We start from the raw sequence: 15,771 nt of genomic DNA, 5'->3' as shown, positions 1-15,771 counted from the left end.
GCTGGACACACCCTGGATCCCTCCCGCAGTCCTTCCCAGGCCCTGATCTTGCACCAGTGGGGTCCCTCGGCCTGGGCTGTGCCCTCTTGCAGTCTGGGATCCCTCAGGGGATGTCAGAGAGCCGGTTTTGGCCCGATCCCGCAGGCCACCCCCTCAGGAGGGCGCCAGAAGCACGGCTGGCAAGCGCTATTGTGGCGGTGGCACGAGCCTCTACTGATTGGGACTGATTGGGTGTGAGCCTGCAGCAGCGCAGTGGGGCCAGAAAGAGTGGGTGCAGCAGGTAGGAGCTGCAGGCGGTTTTGACCCGATCCCCACAGGACTCCCAGAAGGACCCCACCTGTGCACAAATTTGTGCACTGGGTCTCCAGTATGTATATATGAGTTTAAAAAATAGTTACATGAACCTTTTAGGATGGCCTTTCTTTCTGTTTACTAGCCCTCTTCATGGATACTCCTTTAGCTTGTTTTTCATTTACATTTATTGAGTCTTTCTGCCAGGTCATAGTTAGTGTCCTAATCTGTCTACACTGATTATCTGTTTATTATGAAGTTCAGGTAATTGGCATTATGTTCTTAGCATCTTAATTAACAGATCTTCAATTATTTAAGCTGTATGAAACATCCTATATAATAAAGAGGTAATATGCAAATTGACCGTCACTCCAACACACAAGATGGCCATCCCCATGTGGTCAAAGATGGCCGCCACAAGATAGCCGGCAGGGGAGGGCAGTTGTGGGCGATCAGGCCAGCAGGGGAAGGCAGTTGGGAGGGACCAGGCCTGAAGGGGAGGGCAGTTGGGGGGAACCAGGCTGGCAAGGGAGGGAAGTTAGGGGTGACCAGGCCTGCAGGGGAGGGCAGTTGGGAGGGACAAAGCCTTCAGGGGAGGGCATTTAGGGGCAACCAGGCCTGCAGGGGAGGGCAGTTAGAGGTAATTGGGCCGGCAGGGGAGGGCAGTTAGGGGCGACCGGGCTGGCATGGGAGGGAAGTTAGGGGTGACCGGTCCAGTAGGGGAGGACAGTTAGGGCAACCAGACCTGCAGGGTAGGGCAGTTAGGGGCGACCGGGCTGGCATGGGAGGGAAGTTAGGGGTGACCGGTCCAGTAGGGGAGGACAGTTAGGGCAACCAGACCTGCAGGGGAGGGCAGTTAGGGGCGACCGGGCTGGCATGGGAGGGAAGTTAGGGGTGACCGGTCCAGTAGGGGAGGACAGTTAGGGCAACCAGACCTGCAGGGGAGAGCAGTTGGGGGGGATCAGACCTGCAGGGGATGGCAGTTGGGGGAGACCAGGCCTGCAGGGGAGGGCAGTTGGGAGGGACAAGGCCTGCAGGGGAGGGCAGTTGGGGCAGATCAGGTCTGCAGGGGAGGGCAGTTGGGGGGGACCAGGCCTGCAGGGGAGGGCAGTTGGGGGGGACCAGGCCAGCAGGGGAGGGCAGTTGGGGGTGACCAGGCCTACAGAGGAGGGCAGTGGTGGGGGGAGCAGGCCTGCAGGGGAGGGCAGTTGGGGGCAACCAGACCAGCAGGGGAGGGCAGTTAGGGGTGACCAGGCCTGCAGGGGAGGGCAGTTGGGATGGACCAGTCCTGCAGGGGAGGGCAGTTGGGGGCAACCAGGTCAGCAGTGGCGGGCAGTTAGGAGTGATGTCCAGGCCTGCAGGGGAGGGCAGTTGGGGGTGACCAGGCCTGCAGGGGAGGGCATTTGGAGGAGAACAGGCCAGCAGGGGAGGACAGTTAGGGGCAACCAGGTCGGCAGGGGAGGGCAGTTAGGGGTGACCAGGCTGGCAGGGAAGGGCAATAAGGGCAATCAGGCTGGCAGAGGAGCTGTTAGGCGTCGATCAGGCTGGCAGGGGAATGGTTAAGGGGTGATCAGGCTGACATGCAGAAGCAGTTAGGGCAGGCAGGCAGGTGAGTGGTTGGCAGCCAGCAGTCCTGGATTGTGAGAGGGTACAGGTTGGACTGAGGGACACCCTCCTCCCCGCCCCCCCCCCCCCCGTGCACGAATTTCATGCACCAGGCCTCTAGTGCTTTTATAAACCTACTTAAATCCCCAAGTTATTTTAGATGGACATAACCAGTCTTGCTCCTACAGTTAATCACCTTTAACATATGCATACAAATCACTGTCCTTGAAGTGTGTGAGACCTAAAGTTTGAGTGGAAGGTTTGGTAGTATTTTTGACTTGCTCAAGTGTTTGACATAATCTTTTGTGTCATACAATTTTGTGTCTTTGAAAGTGTCAGTAAGTAAATAGTGAACTTGTAAGCATTTTAGTCGACAGTAGAAATGGAAAAAGCCCATCAGGTTTATGAGGACCAGGACCGACATGGAGCACAAAGTGCAGGGACTGCTGCAATGGTTTTCTTGGTGAACATGAGCATCTGAGAATTTTCTTCCTGTTTGGTTTTCAACTTTGCTTTAAATCAGTGATATTTGCAACTATAGTTACATTAATATGTTACATTAAACATTCATGACTGCAAGCTACTATTAGAAAAAAGTAGTATAGCAAGAAACTAGTTTTCACTTTTGTTTGATAGTAAACAATGGTTGCATTAGTTTTATAACACTAACTTTATAAACTATTTCCTTTCAGCTCTAAGGGGTTCTTTACCGCCTTTTGAAAGACTTCTGTACTTGCAGTTAGCTTTATAATTTACATTGTCCATGTGGGAAAGCGCTGTGGTGAGGTGGAAATGTAGAGCACCCATCTCTGTTACCTTTTGCTGAGACTTCATCGTAGTCAGTCGTGGTGGTTAGGATGGCTTTCGAGCAGGTTGGCTCTGGCTCGTATCCCAACTATGTTACTTTGAGCAGATTACTGTACCTCTCTGAGCTTTAGTTTTCTTACCTGTAAAGCAGAGTATTAATGCTTGTTCTTCCCGGTTGCCCTTAGTTGCCACGGAATTACTGAAAGAAACCCAGGAAAGTACCTTGCTGCTAACAGCTATTCAACAGATGTTAGGTCTTTTTGCTGGGTAGATTTCTTCTCCTCCTAAGCAACTCAAGTACTTATATAAGTAGATTAAGAAGAATTTTTTAAAACTTACATTTGATATGAATTCAAGACATTATTTAAACCAAATTTGTCATTAAAGGCTATCAGCCCAGTGTAGGACCAGCTAAATGTGGTGAGGTTTCTGAAAGTGGTGAAAGTAACCTGATAGATTTAGAGGCTTCTTTAAAATACGTCCAGAACAAACACAGAGAAACAAGAAACCTGTTAAAAACTAAAATGCCTCTTTGAATTTGAAGCACTTACATGGTTATCTAGAGCATTTTGTACATTTATAAGCTTTACTCTGTAATTTTTATTGGGGTAAAATTGGTTAATAAAATTATGTAGGTTTCAGGTGTACAGTTCTATAATACATCATCTGTACATTGTATTGTGTGTTTTTTACCCAAAGTCAGGGCTCTTTCCGTCACCATTTATCCTCCCTCCCTTTACCCTCTCCCACCTCCCCACATTCCCCTTCCCCTTGGCAATCACCATAGTGTTGTCTGTGTTTGTTGTTGTTATTTTTGCTTAATTCCTTCACTTTTTTCACCCAGCCCCTCCCCCCCTCCCATCTGACAGCTGTCAGTCTCTTCTCTGTATCTATGACTCTATTTCTATTTGGTTTGTTAGTTTATTTTGTTCTTTGGATTCCACATATGAGTGAAATCACATGGTATTTGTCTTTCTCTGACTGGCTTATTTCACTGAGCATGGTGCTCTCCAGGTCCATCCATGCTCTCAGACAGTGTTCAAGATCTGGTCCTCCTTGGAATGCCTGTTATGCATACCGCACATTCACTGGCAGCCGTGGTAACTACTATGCAACGTTTCTTTATTTTTCCTTAAACTTATAGAATTCTATACTTAAAATATTTACTTATCCAGTTATAGTATTTTAAATTGGTAAAATTTCTTTTCTTTTTCTTTTTTTCTTTAACCATAAGGGTGTTTATGGAAAAAAAAAAAAAAGAGCGTCCTCCGGATGTGCAATGATTTTCTCTCCCTCGCTTTCTAAAATCCATTTGTAAAAGTTAAAAACAAAAAGCCCCAAGAAGTCAGTTGTATAGTGTTATACTGCATAGGGCCAAAACATGCTTGCTCCTTCCGGAAGTACTTACTTGGGTTCTTTTCCTAAAATTTCTTAATTTGTCACATTTCCCCCTATTTCTTTTTAGAGAGAGTGGAAAGGAAGGTGGGAGGAGGAGAGAGAAAGAGAGAGAAACATCAATTGTCCACCTCCGCAAGAGCCCCAACTAGGGCCAGGATCGAACCTGCAACCCAGGTCTGTGCCCTTGACGGGAATCGAACCCGAGACCTTCTGTGCACAGGCCGACGCTCCAACCACTGAGCAACCCCGGCCTGGGCAATTTATCACTTTTTTTTTTTTTTGGACAGTCCTTGCTCTGCTCTGTTAAATTTGGCTCTACATCCTGACAATTTCTATTATTAAATGAACATTTACGAACACACTGAAGTGTCTAGAGAGCTGTGCTGCAGAGTGGGGTTACAAATATGAAGATGGTCTATCTGTTAGAGAAGAGCAGGTGGCTATAAATGCCAGGGAGAGGTGTGAACACAGTGCCATGGGAGTGCTTGGAAGGGGCAGCTAGTTCCAGGGAAGACCAGAGAAGACTTGAGAGTCAAGTTGCATTTGAATTTGGCCTTAAGGAAGAGCTGGGTAGAGGAGGGGCAATAGCATCGGAAGCGGAGGAGGTGCGGCAGACTAAAGCATGAAGCGTGTGGCATGCTTTAGGGGCTGAATAGGCCGGTATGGCTGGGACCTAAGGGGGTTTGGGTTTGTTTGGAAGAAATGAATCTGGAAAGGTGGAATTAGGTCACATTGTGAAGTTCCTTAAGTGCTCTCCGAAGGAGGTGGGACTTTATTCTGTAGATAACTCTAATGCAGAGAAAAAGGTAGTGAGCTCTGTGGTTTTGATGAAAAAAATCTTAGGGGTGGCAAGAACAAAGTTCAAGAAAGGAGAACTAAAAGCTCAGAGATCACTTAGGATATTATTGCAGTAGTGAAGACAGAAAATCACAGAGATCAAGTTGGCCTGTAACAGGATAGCTGTAGAAATCAAAAGAAGACTGCTTTTAAATGATGTTCCAGGGTCACAGGCCTTGGTGATCAGATATGGAGATAAGAACAAGGGAAGAGTCAGAGATGACGTCAGGACTTGGAGGTTTCCAGACATAGTAATGCCAGTTAACAAAGATTGAAAGGGATTCCTTTGAGGTAAAATGCGGGTACTTACTGTGAAGGATTTGATAAAGCAGTTTTCAAACTCTAGTGCTCTCTGTTAGCTGTAGCACCGTGGCTTTGTATGTTTCCTGCTATGGGAAATCTCATGTTTTGGGTTACTGTATGTGGGAGGATATTGGCACATGTTATAGTTATGAGACTTCTCCTGAGATATTTGAATTTTTGCAAGTTTGTTAACACCACATTTTTAACATGAGAGTACTATAAAAACTTTTTAGTCTTCAAGAGACCTATGAAGCCAAAAGACACGAATTTTATGGGGAACGTCAGAGGAAGGAAGAAGAAATGAAGCAGATGTTTGTACAGCGGGTGAAGGAGAAAGAAGCCATACTAAAAGAAGCTGAAAGAGAGGCAAGTACACTAGTTTGTTGGGATTTGCATTTTTTTTAGGTGTCCTATTAATTTGGGGGATTTATCTCAAGAATTTAGTTGAGATGCATTTGGAGACTTGTTATTCTTTAAAAACTAGCTATTTTAACACCTAGTCTTTTAAAAAATCATAGTCTGAAATCAAATAATTTTGGCCATTATGAGAAAATGGTCATCCTTTAGAAGTGGCTTACCAAGGACTTGTAATGCACCAGTTTACTAAGAAGTGTTTTAAGTGTCTTAACCAGGAGCCAGAAATGGTGTCGCTCTGGTGTGCTAAAGCCTTTTTTGAGAGTTTAGATGACCTTTGGTCTAAATGACCTTTGGCACAGCTAAACTTCAGCGGTGAATTCCTTTAGTTTTGTTTGCTTCTCATTCTTCAAGCAACAATTTTAATTTTATTTGTTAAGCTATTTACTATAGATCTGTAGACCTAATTGCAATGGCTACTTTTAAGTAAATGGCCGCATTTTCAAATGAGGCTCAAAAAGGGTGAGCTGCAAAAAGAAATTTCTAGGAGAAGACAGAAATGTTAATACAAGTGAACTTGATAACACAAGAGTCCCTGAAGAGTTATTTGTAATTAATTTTACAAATTTATTATGTCAAGTACACTTACAGTACTTGGTATTTAAATAGTAAATGGTTTTGTAAAATAATAATCTAATATAGCCTACTTATAATTTGAATTTTGGACTTTTCTTTTGAAAAGTTCAGATAATAGAAAAGTGAATACAGAGTACACCCGTGTCCCTCCCACACTTAGATTTAGCAGGGAACATTTTGCCATTTTTATTTTACATGTGTCTATGTGCACATGTGTGTGTGTGCAGGTATACGTGTGTATGTACACACATGTGTATTTTCCCCCTGTCATCTGAACGCTGGTTGAGACATCATGGCACTTTATCTCTAGGCACACCAGCGTGCATCTCTGAAGCATGGGTGTATTTTTCTTCATAACCGTAGTACCAATTTACACCTAAGAATATTAATAGGAATGCCATAATCTTGCCTAATCTCTAATCCATATTCATATTTCCCCAGTTGTCTCAAGATTGTCTATTATTATTTCTTTTTGTTTGGTGATTTTTGTTTTTGAACCAGAATTAAATCACAGGTCACATTGCATTTGGGTGTTCTGTTTCTTTTTCTCTTTTAAACTAGTCTCTACTTTGTAGCTATTTTAAAATACAAATATTGAGGAGGAAGGAGTTGTAATGAATAGGAAATAAGGATGCTGGTTTTTCTTTTAATTAGTGGATTCATCTTTAAGATGGTAGTAGAGTAAAATTTTTTCAAGAGTTTCTCATATATCATGATTCCTAGTTTCTCCAATGAGGAGAGAAGTTGTAAAAGTGGTTTATAGATAAGTTTTAATTTTTAAAATCTCACATAAGAATATTTTGCTTAAATGTTTATTATCTAAAAGGATATTAAAAATTCAGGTGACCAAATGATTGCGAGAAAAAGAGGAATTCTGTTTGTTAGTAGGTGCTTTGTAGAGTTTTATTTTTATGATTCAAGTGCTTAAGAGTATATATTAAACAAACAAAGTTAATTTGAAACTAAGGCACCACGGAGTTGTCACAGGAGTTCTAAACTTTTAGTTACATGGTTTTAGAGACAGATTACTGGCCTGCTTCCTTAGTATTACAAGTTGCCTCATGATCACTTTTCATGCTGTTAAGCCACTGTTGTTGATACTTGATAGAGTTACGGTCAGTCTGCTGAAGAAGGGCATCTAGTCAATCATCATCACTCCTTGAGACTAGAATCATCTACTCCAGGGCTGAGGAAGACAGAATACGTTATTGCCTTAATTACGATGGTTTTAGAGGGAAAGGAGGCTTATTAATAATTACACTGGGGCAATAGGTAGGTGTAAACCAAGTCTCTTCAGGGTAAACTGGGATGTTTGATCCCAATACTTGGCTGCCAACATTTTAGTTATGTCAATAAGATACTGGCAGTCAATAATAAAAAGATAATTTTGGTAACCCAAAACATTACTTAACTCCATATTAGGAGACCTTGTTATTTAAAATATCCTTGCTAATGTTGTTATAAAACAAATACCTCTTAATTTATCTTTTGTATAAAACTGGATTTTATCATATAGTTAATTGAAAATGTTGTGAACATGAAATAGACAACTAGAGTAGGGAGATGCACAGAACAAATGTTATCTCAAGATACTGTCTGAATGTTATCTTTCTTACATCTTTATTACATCATTCTGAATGTACTAATGAGGCATGTTATGTATTATACACAGATTTCACATTCCTTTTCCCCCACTACAAGAAAAAGTACAGTTTTTATTTATCCCTCAAAGCACATAACCATCGTTACATCATTACTACTTCCCCATTTTATATATAATTCTATTCTGTTAATATTTCATTTCATTTCGGCCTTATTTCCAAAAGTCTTCTATATGATTTCCAGTAAAAATATAGCTGCATTATAATCCTGAACATGAGAGTATAGGAAGAAGACTTATAATGCAGGGCAGGAAAGAGGGGTTCACCATAGGTGCAGCCAAGAGCTGAGGCCCAAGGTGACTTCTCAGTGAGCACAGGCAGCTCGCCTTCCAGGCAGTCATGGCAAAAAGGCCACTGGGAGGCACAAAACTCACGTAAGGATAATCTAGTTCAGTCAGAGAGGAATGCTGTCTTTAGCATTTGTTTCTAAAAATGTATAAGTTTAAAAGGATCATTGAACATCAGAATGTATGACATTCTTAGAAATAATGTTGGCAAAAGATATAGCAATGTGCCATATTGGTGATAGTCTTAAGAGCATTGGTTAGTAGTTATCAGGAGCACAAAAAGTGTACTGGTTTTTAACTTTTTTGATTAGTATTTGAAAGTACGTTTGAGTAAATGCCTGCTGCAGTGACTAATGGAACTGTGAGTGAGTGCTTCATGTACATGGAATAGATTGTTGCTATCAAAGCTGTGAATGCCACATAATATGAATAATGGTCCCATTCACATCTTTCCCACTCCCCCTTTTAAAACATTTTTCTTGTTACAGTTTTCCTGGAATTTTTATCAACCTCATGAATGAAATATGAAGTACTCTATATATAAAACTTTTAAGATATTTATGTAGGTTTATAAAGAACCCATTTAAGTAATCAGAGTTAGCTCTGTCTCTGTTCACATAATACAAATCTGCCCCTCTAGCCTCAGTTTCTGTTTCAGCCTCCATGCCGCTCCTCTCCCATATTTACAGGGGACGCACATGTGCTCAGAGAGCTGTAGACTTTATACCACTGACGGGAGTGACAGCTGGATGAGTTCCGCCCTGTAAACACATGTGCACTCACACACACGCCTTTTTATAGAAGCAGGAACCCTGTAATAAGCTAGCAAGCAGCAAGCACTGTGCTTCTCTGAAATGGCCCCCTCAGAAAGGATCTGAGGTCAGCAGGTCACTCTCCTGTTTCAGCTTCTCCCGCCTCCGTCTCAGGCCTCCGTCGGGTTTCCTGGCTCAGGACACACGCTCCATATTTGGGACATTTACTGTTTATTAGGGTGGGGTTTAGCTCTCTCTCGTTTCTACCCTCAGCCTCTGGTTGCTAGTAGAGTATTTCTGTTTCCTCAGCTATTACATGCCATCTTTCTGGAAGCCAAGTTCTACTTTTCATTGAATGCTAGGTTGCTACCTAAAACTAAAAAGACTAATTTAACATTTGTTTAACCGGGTTAGAAGATTAGAAAAGAAAAGGTATCTTTTTTTATCAAGATTTAGAATGCTGTGCTTGTATACACAGCACACAGCGGATTCATGTGGAGTCCACTGAAGTGCCCAGATTTGTTTTCAGATTAACACCAACCAGGGAAACCTCATGTTATAATATTATAAACGTTTGTAAAACTCGTTTTCATGGCTGCATTGAGTTATTCAGCATAAATTTATGGTTTTACTTTATTTCTATTAGACACAGGCTATGTTTTTCCATTATGGGGTACATTCTACAGTGAGTATTATTTCTCTGAATTTAGAGTTTCTTGATTTAGTTGCTATCAAACCCTGAATTTAGGGTTTCTCTATTTAGTTGTTTTAAATTTCAAGAAGGTCAATGACTGTGGAAAAATAGAATCGATTTTTAAGGTTCTTGATTTTAATTGGCAATTGACACTTAACTTTCCAAACAGATTTTTCAGTATAACTTTTAACAACTGTCTCACTACAAATGATAACTTTATTTTAAAAATAAGGGTTTCTTTTTCCTTTTTTATAACTTGCTTCTGTAATTTGTGTTCCTTTTATTAAGCATGGATTTTAGAAAATTAATGGAAGAGGCTTTGTGGAAAAACTAGAGCAAGAAAATAAAAACTTCAAGAAAAGGTCGTGTTTTAAAAACAGGTTTGTTCCTGAGGCTATGGTTTTTCATTATATTTTGTTCATGCATTTTTTTTTGCATGGGAATTTATTTAAAGTTAAAGTTGCTAAGGCAAATTCATAGTTAAATTTTTTCTGAAGAACGAACTTGAGCCACTAGGCAGCTTGTGCAGATGCTGTGTCCGTTAGCATGAATTAGCAGTGTGCTCTGGGCAGGAGGACAGCCCTGCGCAGCTGCTGGCTTGTGCATATGTTGTGTCCGTTAGCGTGAATTAGCAGTGTGCTCAAAGCGGGAGGACACCCCTGCCCCGCTGCAGCCATTCTGTGTCACTGCTAAGAGCTACACCTTGTTTCCCAGCTGCAAGCCAAATTCGAGCACCTCAAAAGAGTTCACCAAGAAGAGAGAATGAAGCTGGAGGAGAAGAGAAGACTTTTGGAAGAAGAAATAATCTCTTTCTCTAAGAAGAAAGCTACCTCCGAGATATACCAGAACCAGACCTTTATGGGCAGCAACCTGAAGAAGGACAAGGACCGTAAGAAGTAAGCCATCTCCAACCACCCACCTCGGGTAGCCTCGCCCTTCCCTCTCCCTCTCATTGCCCTCTTTGATCTTTATTGTGCTTCTGTCTGTTTCCTTTTCCTTGTCTGCCTCCTGTGGTCAGCTTCTTGTTCACTCCTGCTTCCCTAGCATCTACAACAGCACCTCGCACATATTAGGTGCTCATTAAATATTTGGCAAAATGAAAGAATGAGTGAAATAAAAACACATCACAATGTAAAATCATCAATTACCTAGGGGGGAAAAGTCAGCTGCTCTTATTTTATAGCCAAGCCTGCGGCTCTAATACACTGCTGACCTACCATTAGTTACATTGAATTTCTCACCTAATTGGAAGCTGTATGCTTTCTTGTGGAGTCATAGGTGTAAAATAATATTTGATTTTAAAATACTAATTCTTAGGTTCACTTTATTTTAATAAATTCTACTGATAATGATTTTGTGAGAATTTTTATTTTAATAAGGGAACCAGGCCGATGTGAACTCCTGTGCTTTGATGTCAGAGCTTATGAAACCAATGGTGGACGCAATGATGCAGAGGAAGGTAGAGAGGGTCCCAGTACAATGGGGCGGCATGAGTAGCATTTGGATGATATTCTCAAGGCTTATAGGTTGGGGTATGTGTCACAATCGAAATTACCAAAGTTTTAGAAAATAAGGTTTTATTCCTCTTTTGTACTTTGTGTCCTTCGTTTTATTTCTCCCACTTAATATGTCCTTGTCAGTTTGCCTGTTTGTCCTGTTGTAAATTCTCCATTGTGGTCTTTGCCTCGGTTTCTCCAACTGTCTCTGCTCTAGCAGCATCTGTCCTCCTCATGTCCTCACAGAGCAAACCTTCCATTGTTGATTTCAAAACCAGGTCTGATTTCAAACCAAGCATTTTCAGATCATTGTAACTCCACTTGAGAATAGTTAGGAAAACGATGCTAATCCATGGTAGCTTTCTATTTTTGAACCGCGGAGAAGTAAATCCACAGGATTTTGGTGTATTTAATTGACCTGTGGATTTTATAGCTTTGCGGGGGGAAGAAAGAAGAATTCTCATGTATGAACTTTTAACATAGGCTCCATGAGGGCATGGATCTATTTGTTCATGGATGTATCCATCCCCAGAGCCCAGCACAGTGCCTGGTCCATAGAAAGCATAATATGATGAATAATAGCTATGTTTATTCAAGCATTGAATTTTAAAAGATAAACTATAAATATAATTTATTGCTTTTTATTACAAAGCTACGGGACCTTTTACTTTATCTTTTTATCTTAATCCAGTGTTACTAAAATTGGATTCCCCCATATTTATTTCATATGTGAAAGACAATTTACACTTACCTTGTGGAAATTATCACCCTGCTCCACTTGAGAATCTTTGGTATGAGCTGTTGATGACAAAATCAGGTCCAAGCTCATAGTTTCAGAATTCATCCTCAAGAAAATAGAGTTTGGTGGGGTTTTTTTCCTTTCTTTCCAAAGTTCCATAACTAGATATCCTATAGACATTAGATGTATATTTGCTCTTTCTGAAAAAGCTTTGTAAAACTAATGATTCTAATAATTTTTATTTCTTAGTTGATTTTATATTGTACCAATCAAAAGATTCTCTCTCTCTCTCTCTCTCTTTTCAGCTCCAATTTTATGTAAAACAAAGGTTCCAGATCACAGAAGGCCATCACAAGCAAAAGTTATTAAAAAGTTAGAAATATGCTGTGATTTTCTTGCTCATTTTATTTGCTGTATCAGTTATTTTGTATCTGGCAAATGGCCACAGTTACTGTCTTTTATGGAAAAATACTTTCAAGTATAAGGCCAATACATAAGCCAGAGTGGGTGATAGAACTTATGTGTCCACTGCTGTTAGAAGTTTTAAGCTGCTGGTTTGTGATGGATCGAGATCATTGCCTCTACTGCCGACTTACTGTCACTGCAGAGCGCCACCACAGAGCCGTGCCACCGCCTTTGACAACAGAGCTTGCTCACATCAGGCGGTCTGATTGCATTTACGTTCTAAGATGAACCTTTTGTTTTGTGCACACTAAAGGTAAAATTTTGAGAATATGTTTTAAAATGTATTATGTACCTAAAACTAACTTCTCAATAGTTTTATAGAACTTTTTAATTTTGGATATAATTATCCAGTTAGTAACATGATCCTAAGCTTTTGTATAAAATTTTATATAACACGATGGTCTTCCATGCTTCAGTACACCTTCTTGTGGCTGATGTATTATGATGGAAAAAAAAAAGTTTAAAAGTAAAAACACCCACATATATAAACCCTTTTACTAGTGATAAGTACTTTTGAATCTGGGTGTTATCACAGTATTTTTATTATTGTGTTACATATTTGTTGCTTAATACTGTCTTCCAAGGGAAAAATAAGATTGAATTACCTTACTAAAAATATTTCTAAGAAAATAGCTATGAGCATCTGAATATTAAAGATAAAAACATTTAGATAATTCATATCAGTGCCTTGTAGTAGTCTCAGAACAATTAACTTTTTATTAACAGTCATAGGTATATAATTTTTTATTTTTTGTACCTAAATATTCTAAATAAAACTGACATTTACTCTTGACAAATAAAATATATCTGCATATTTACTAAAATGTGTTTAAATTACATTAATTTTTCTGTTTACAAACTGTCATCTTAAGAAACATTTTATCAAAGTTAGTTTATTTAATTGTATGTCTGAATTATTTTAAAACAGTATGTTAGTAGTATTTTTCAGACAACAAAATCTTTAAGTTAGTCTATGTTGGATTCTGAACAGTGCTTTTTTTATGAAGTTGTATAAGTTGCAAATAAAACCTTTCATTTTTTAGCACAGTTTATCTGGACAAATAATTTACTTTCCATTTTTATATTTGAAATTCACAAATGTCTCTCAGCCTTTTTCAACTGTAGTAAAGTTATAAGTATCATAGAAAAAGCTCTGAAATTCTTCTCAGGATAAGTAATGTTCAAGTTCTGGAAGGTGAGAGCCGGATAGGCAGGGCGTCCCTGCAGGCAGGTGACCTGTCGCACAGAGCCCAGCCAATGCCACAGCACCCAGTGTGAGCAAAGGAGCGTGTATCCCCAAAGCTCAGGGACGCAGTGTGTGTGCTGGTTATTTGTAGCCATATCATATCAAACTGTATGAAACAGCTGTCCTAAACTCTAATAAAGTTCCTTTTAAATGCCAGATTGGAGGTTGGCATGTTCGAAGTCATTCGAGTTTCCAGTTAAAAAGGTTGTGAAAGCTGCCTAAGACTCTCACTTAGCAGGGGACTCACTCAAGCCTTGCTGTCAAGAAGACGTGTGCTCAGCCACCACGCAAATGTTAATGTAGTCCGTCCATTCGGGATTCTGTATATGACTTCATTTTAAAAGACTTACACTTCAGCCCTAGCTGGTTTGGCTCAGGGAATAGAGCATCAGCCTGCAGACTGAAGGGTCCCAGGTTGATCAAGGGCACATGCTCCAGTTATGGGCTTGATCCCCAATAGGGGTGTGCAGGAGGCAGCTGATCAGTGATTCTCTCTCATCATTGATGTTTCTATCTCCCTCCCCCTCTCCCTTCCTCTCTAAAATCCATAAATATATATACACTAGAGGCCCAGTGCACGAAATTCCTGCATGGAGGGGGGGTTTGTCCCTCAGCCCAGCCTGCACCCTCTCCAATCTGGAACCCCTTGAGGGATTTCCAACCGCCCGTTTAGGCCCAATCCCAGTGGGCCTAAACGGGTGGTTGGACATCCCTCTCACAATCCAGGACTGCTGGCTCCCAACTGCCCTCCCTTTCAGGCCTGGTCCCCTGCACCTGCCCTCCCCTGCAGTCCTTATCTCCTCCAACTGCCCTCCCCTGCTGACCTGGTCTCCCCCAACTGCCCTCCTCTGCTGGCCTGGTCACCCCTAACTGCCCTCCCTGATGGCCTGATTGCTCACAACTGCCCTTCCCTGCAGTCCTGGTCCCCTCCAACTAACCTCCCCTGGTGACCTGGTCTCTCACAACTGCCCTCCCCTGCAGGCCATCTTGTGGTGGCCATCTTGTGTCCACACAGGGGCAGCCATCTTTGACCACATGGAGGCGGCCATCTTGTGTCTTGGTGTGACGGTCAATTAGCATATTACTCTTTTATTAGATAGGGTGTGTGTGTGTGTGTGTGTGTGTGTGTGTGTGTGTGTGTGTGTAGTATATGTTCTAAAAACCCAGTGGTCCTAATGCCCTAACGAACAAAAAACCTGTGCAGGTGGGCAGGGCTGAGAGCACGGTGAGGCTGCATGGGTGGGCAGGGCTGAGCAATCTCGCGTGCTGGGCTTCTAGTATATATATAAAAGAGTTACACTACAAAGAAAAAAAGTTATAAACAATTGCACTGTATTCAAAATCTTACAAAGTGAGTTATCATCCACTGATGCTTAAATTGATGAATTTCCTGGAAACAAAATAAAGCTAGATATGTTTTATTTATATTTTCCCATAAGACATGTGAAACAGAGTTGCCTCTCACTACCAACCCCTAATCTTTGTACACACTGCCCTGGATTTTAAAGGTCACAGGCTATGATTTCAGCTTCAAAATAACACAAAAGAGGTGATACAGGCATTATTATTATCTCCATTTTGAAGATGAACTCAATTTAGTCCCCATGTTCCTCTTGGGCTGGGAGGCTCTCCATGCACTTGTGGAGCAACAGTAGTAACAAGGCAGAGCAGGTCTGCCATCGAGCACTCTCCGAGGGCTCCTGCCTCTACCTCAGCACAGAAAGCATCTGGGGAAGTGACTGGGTCCTGAAACATTGGAGGTAGTTTTTCAAATGTAGGAATGGAGAAAGTTAATCCAGGCAGAAGGAATAACATGTTTTTGATAAAATCTGTGAACTCTGTAAGGTAGCCAGGTATGAATAGAGAGTATAGGGAAAATGTGGGGTAGGAGGAAGGTGAGGTTTTAGAGTTAGGTGGGGAACAAATCAGGAAAGACTGTATGAGACCAATCCAGCAGGCAGTAGGAGCCATGGAAAGTTAGACCTCACATGGTCAGCTATTGCTCCAGAGCTCGTGGGAAAGATGTATTGGAGGAGAAACTACAGAGAGCAAGTGACTCATGAGAGACTACAGTCTAGGCCAGTAGTTCTTAACACTGAGTATACAAGAAAATATCGTTAAGTTGTGTTAAAAAAAATAATGATGCAGAAAGGAATATATAGTAATGGAAGTGGTCATTACACAGATACATGTAAATGAA

The 15,771-nt window shown here is 41.3% G+C and overlaps 1 protein-coding gene across 3 annotated transcripts in view; it reads left to right on the top strand.

Annotated features, from left to right (window-relative positions):
- SEPTIN10 (septin 10) overlaps window positions 1-13,727 on the top strand; it is a 74,002-nt gene extending 60,275 nt beyond the window's left edge. For 2 of the 3 annotated variants that reach the window (XM_079776961.1, XM_079776962.1), the window contains 3 exons: window positions 5,475-5,607; window positions 10,340-10,521; window positions 12,166-12,325. In XM_079776961.1, the coding sequence (XP_079633087.1) occupies window positions 5,475-5,607; window positions 10,340-10,521; window positions 12,166-12,181 (331 nt within the window). In that variant the 3' untranslated portion in view covers window positions 12,182-12,325. Of the gene's footprint in view, window positions 1-5,474; window positions 5,608-10,339; window positions 10,522-11,004; window positions 11,085-12,165; window positions 12,326-13,494 lie in introns of those variants that run through there. The other variant, XM_079776963.1, reaches the window with a different exon arrangement.
- The last annotated feature ends 2,044 nt before the right edge of the window (window positions 13,728-15,771 follow it).

The sequence above is a fragment of the Cnephaeus nilssonii genome (assembly GCF_951640355.1).
Source record: "Cnephaeus nilssonii genome assembly, chromosome: 7".
Lineage (NCBI taxonomy): Eukaryota > Metazoa > Chordata > Mammalia > Chiroptera > Vespertilionidae > Cnephaeus > Cnephaeus nilssonii.
Note: the sequence above shows the minus strand (reverse complement) of the source record. Positions and strands in the feature narration are given on the sequence as shown.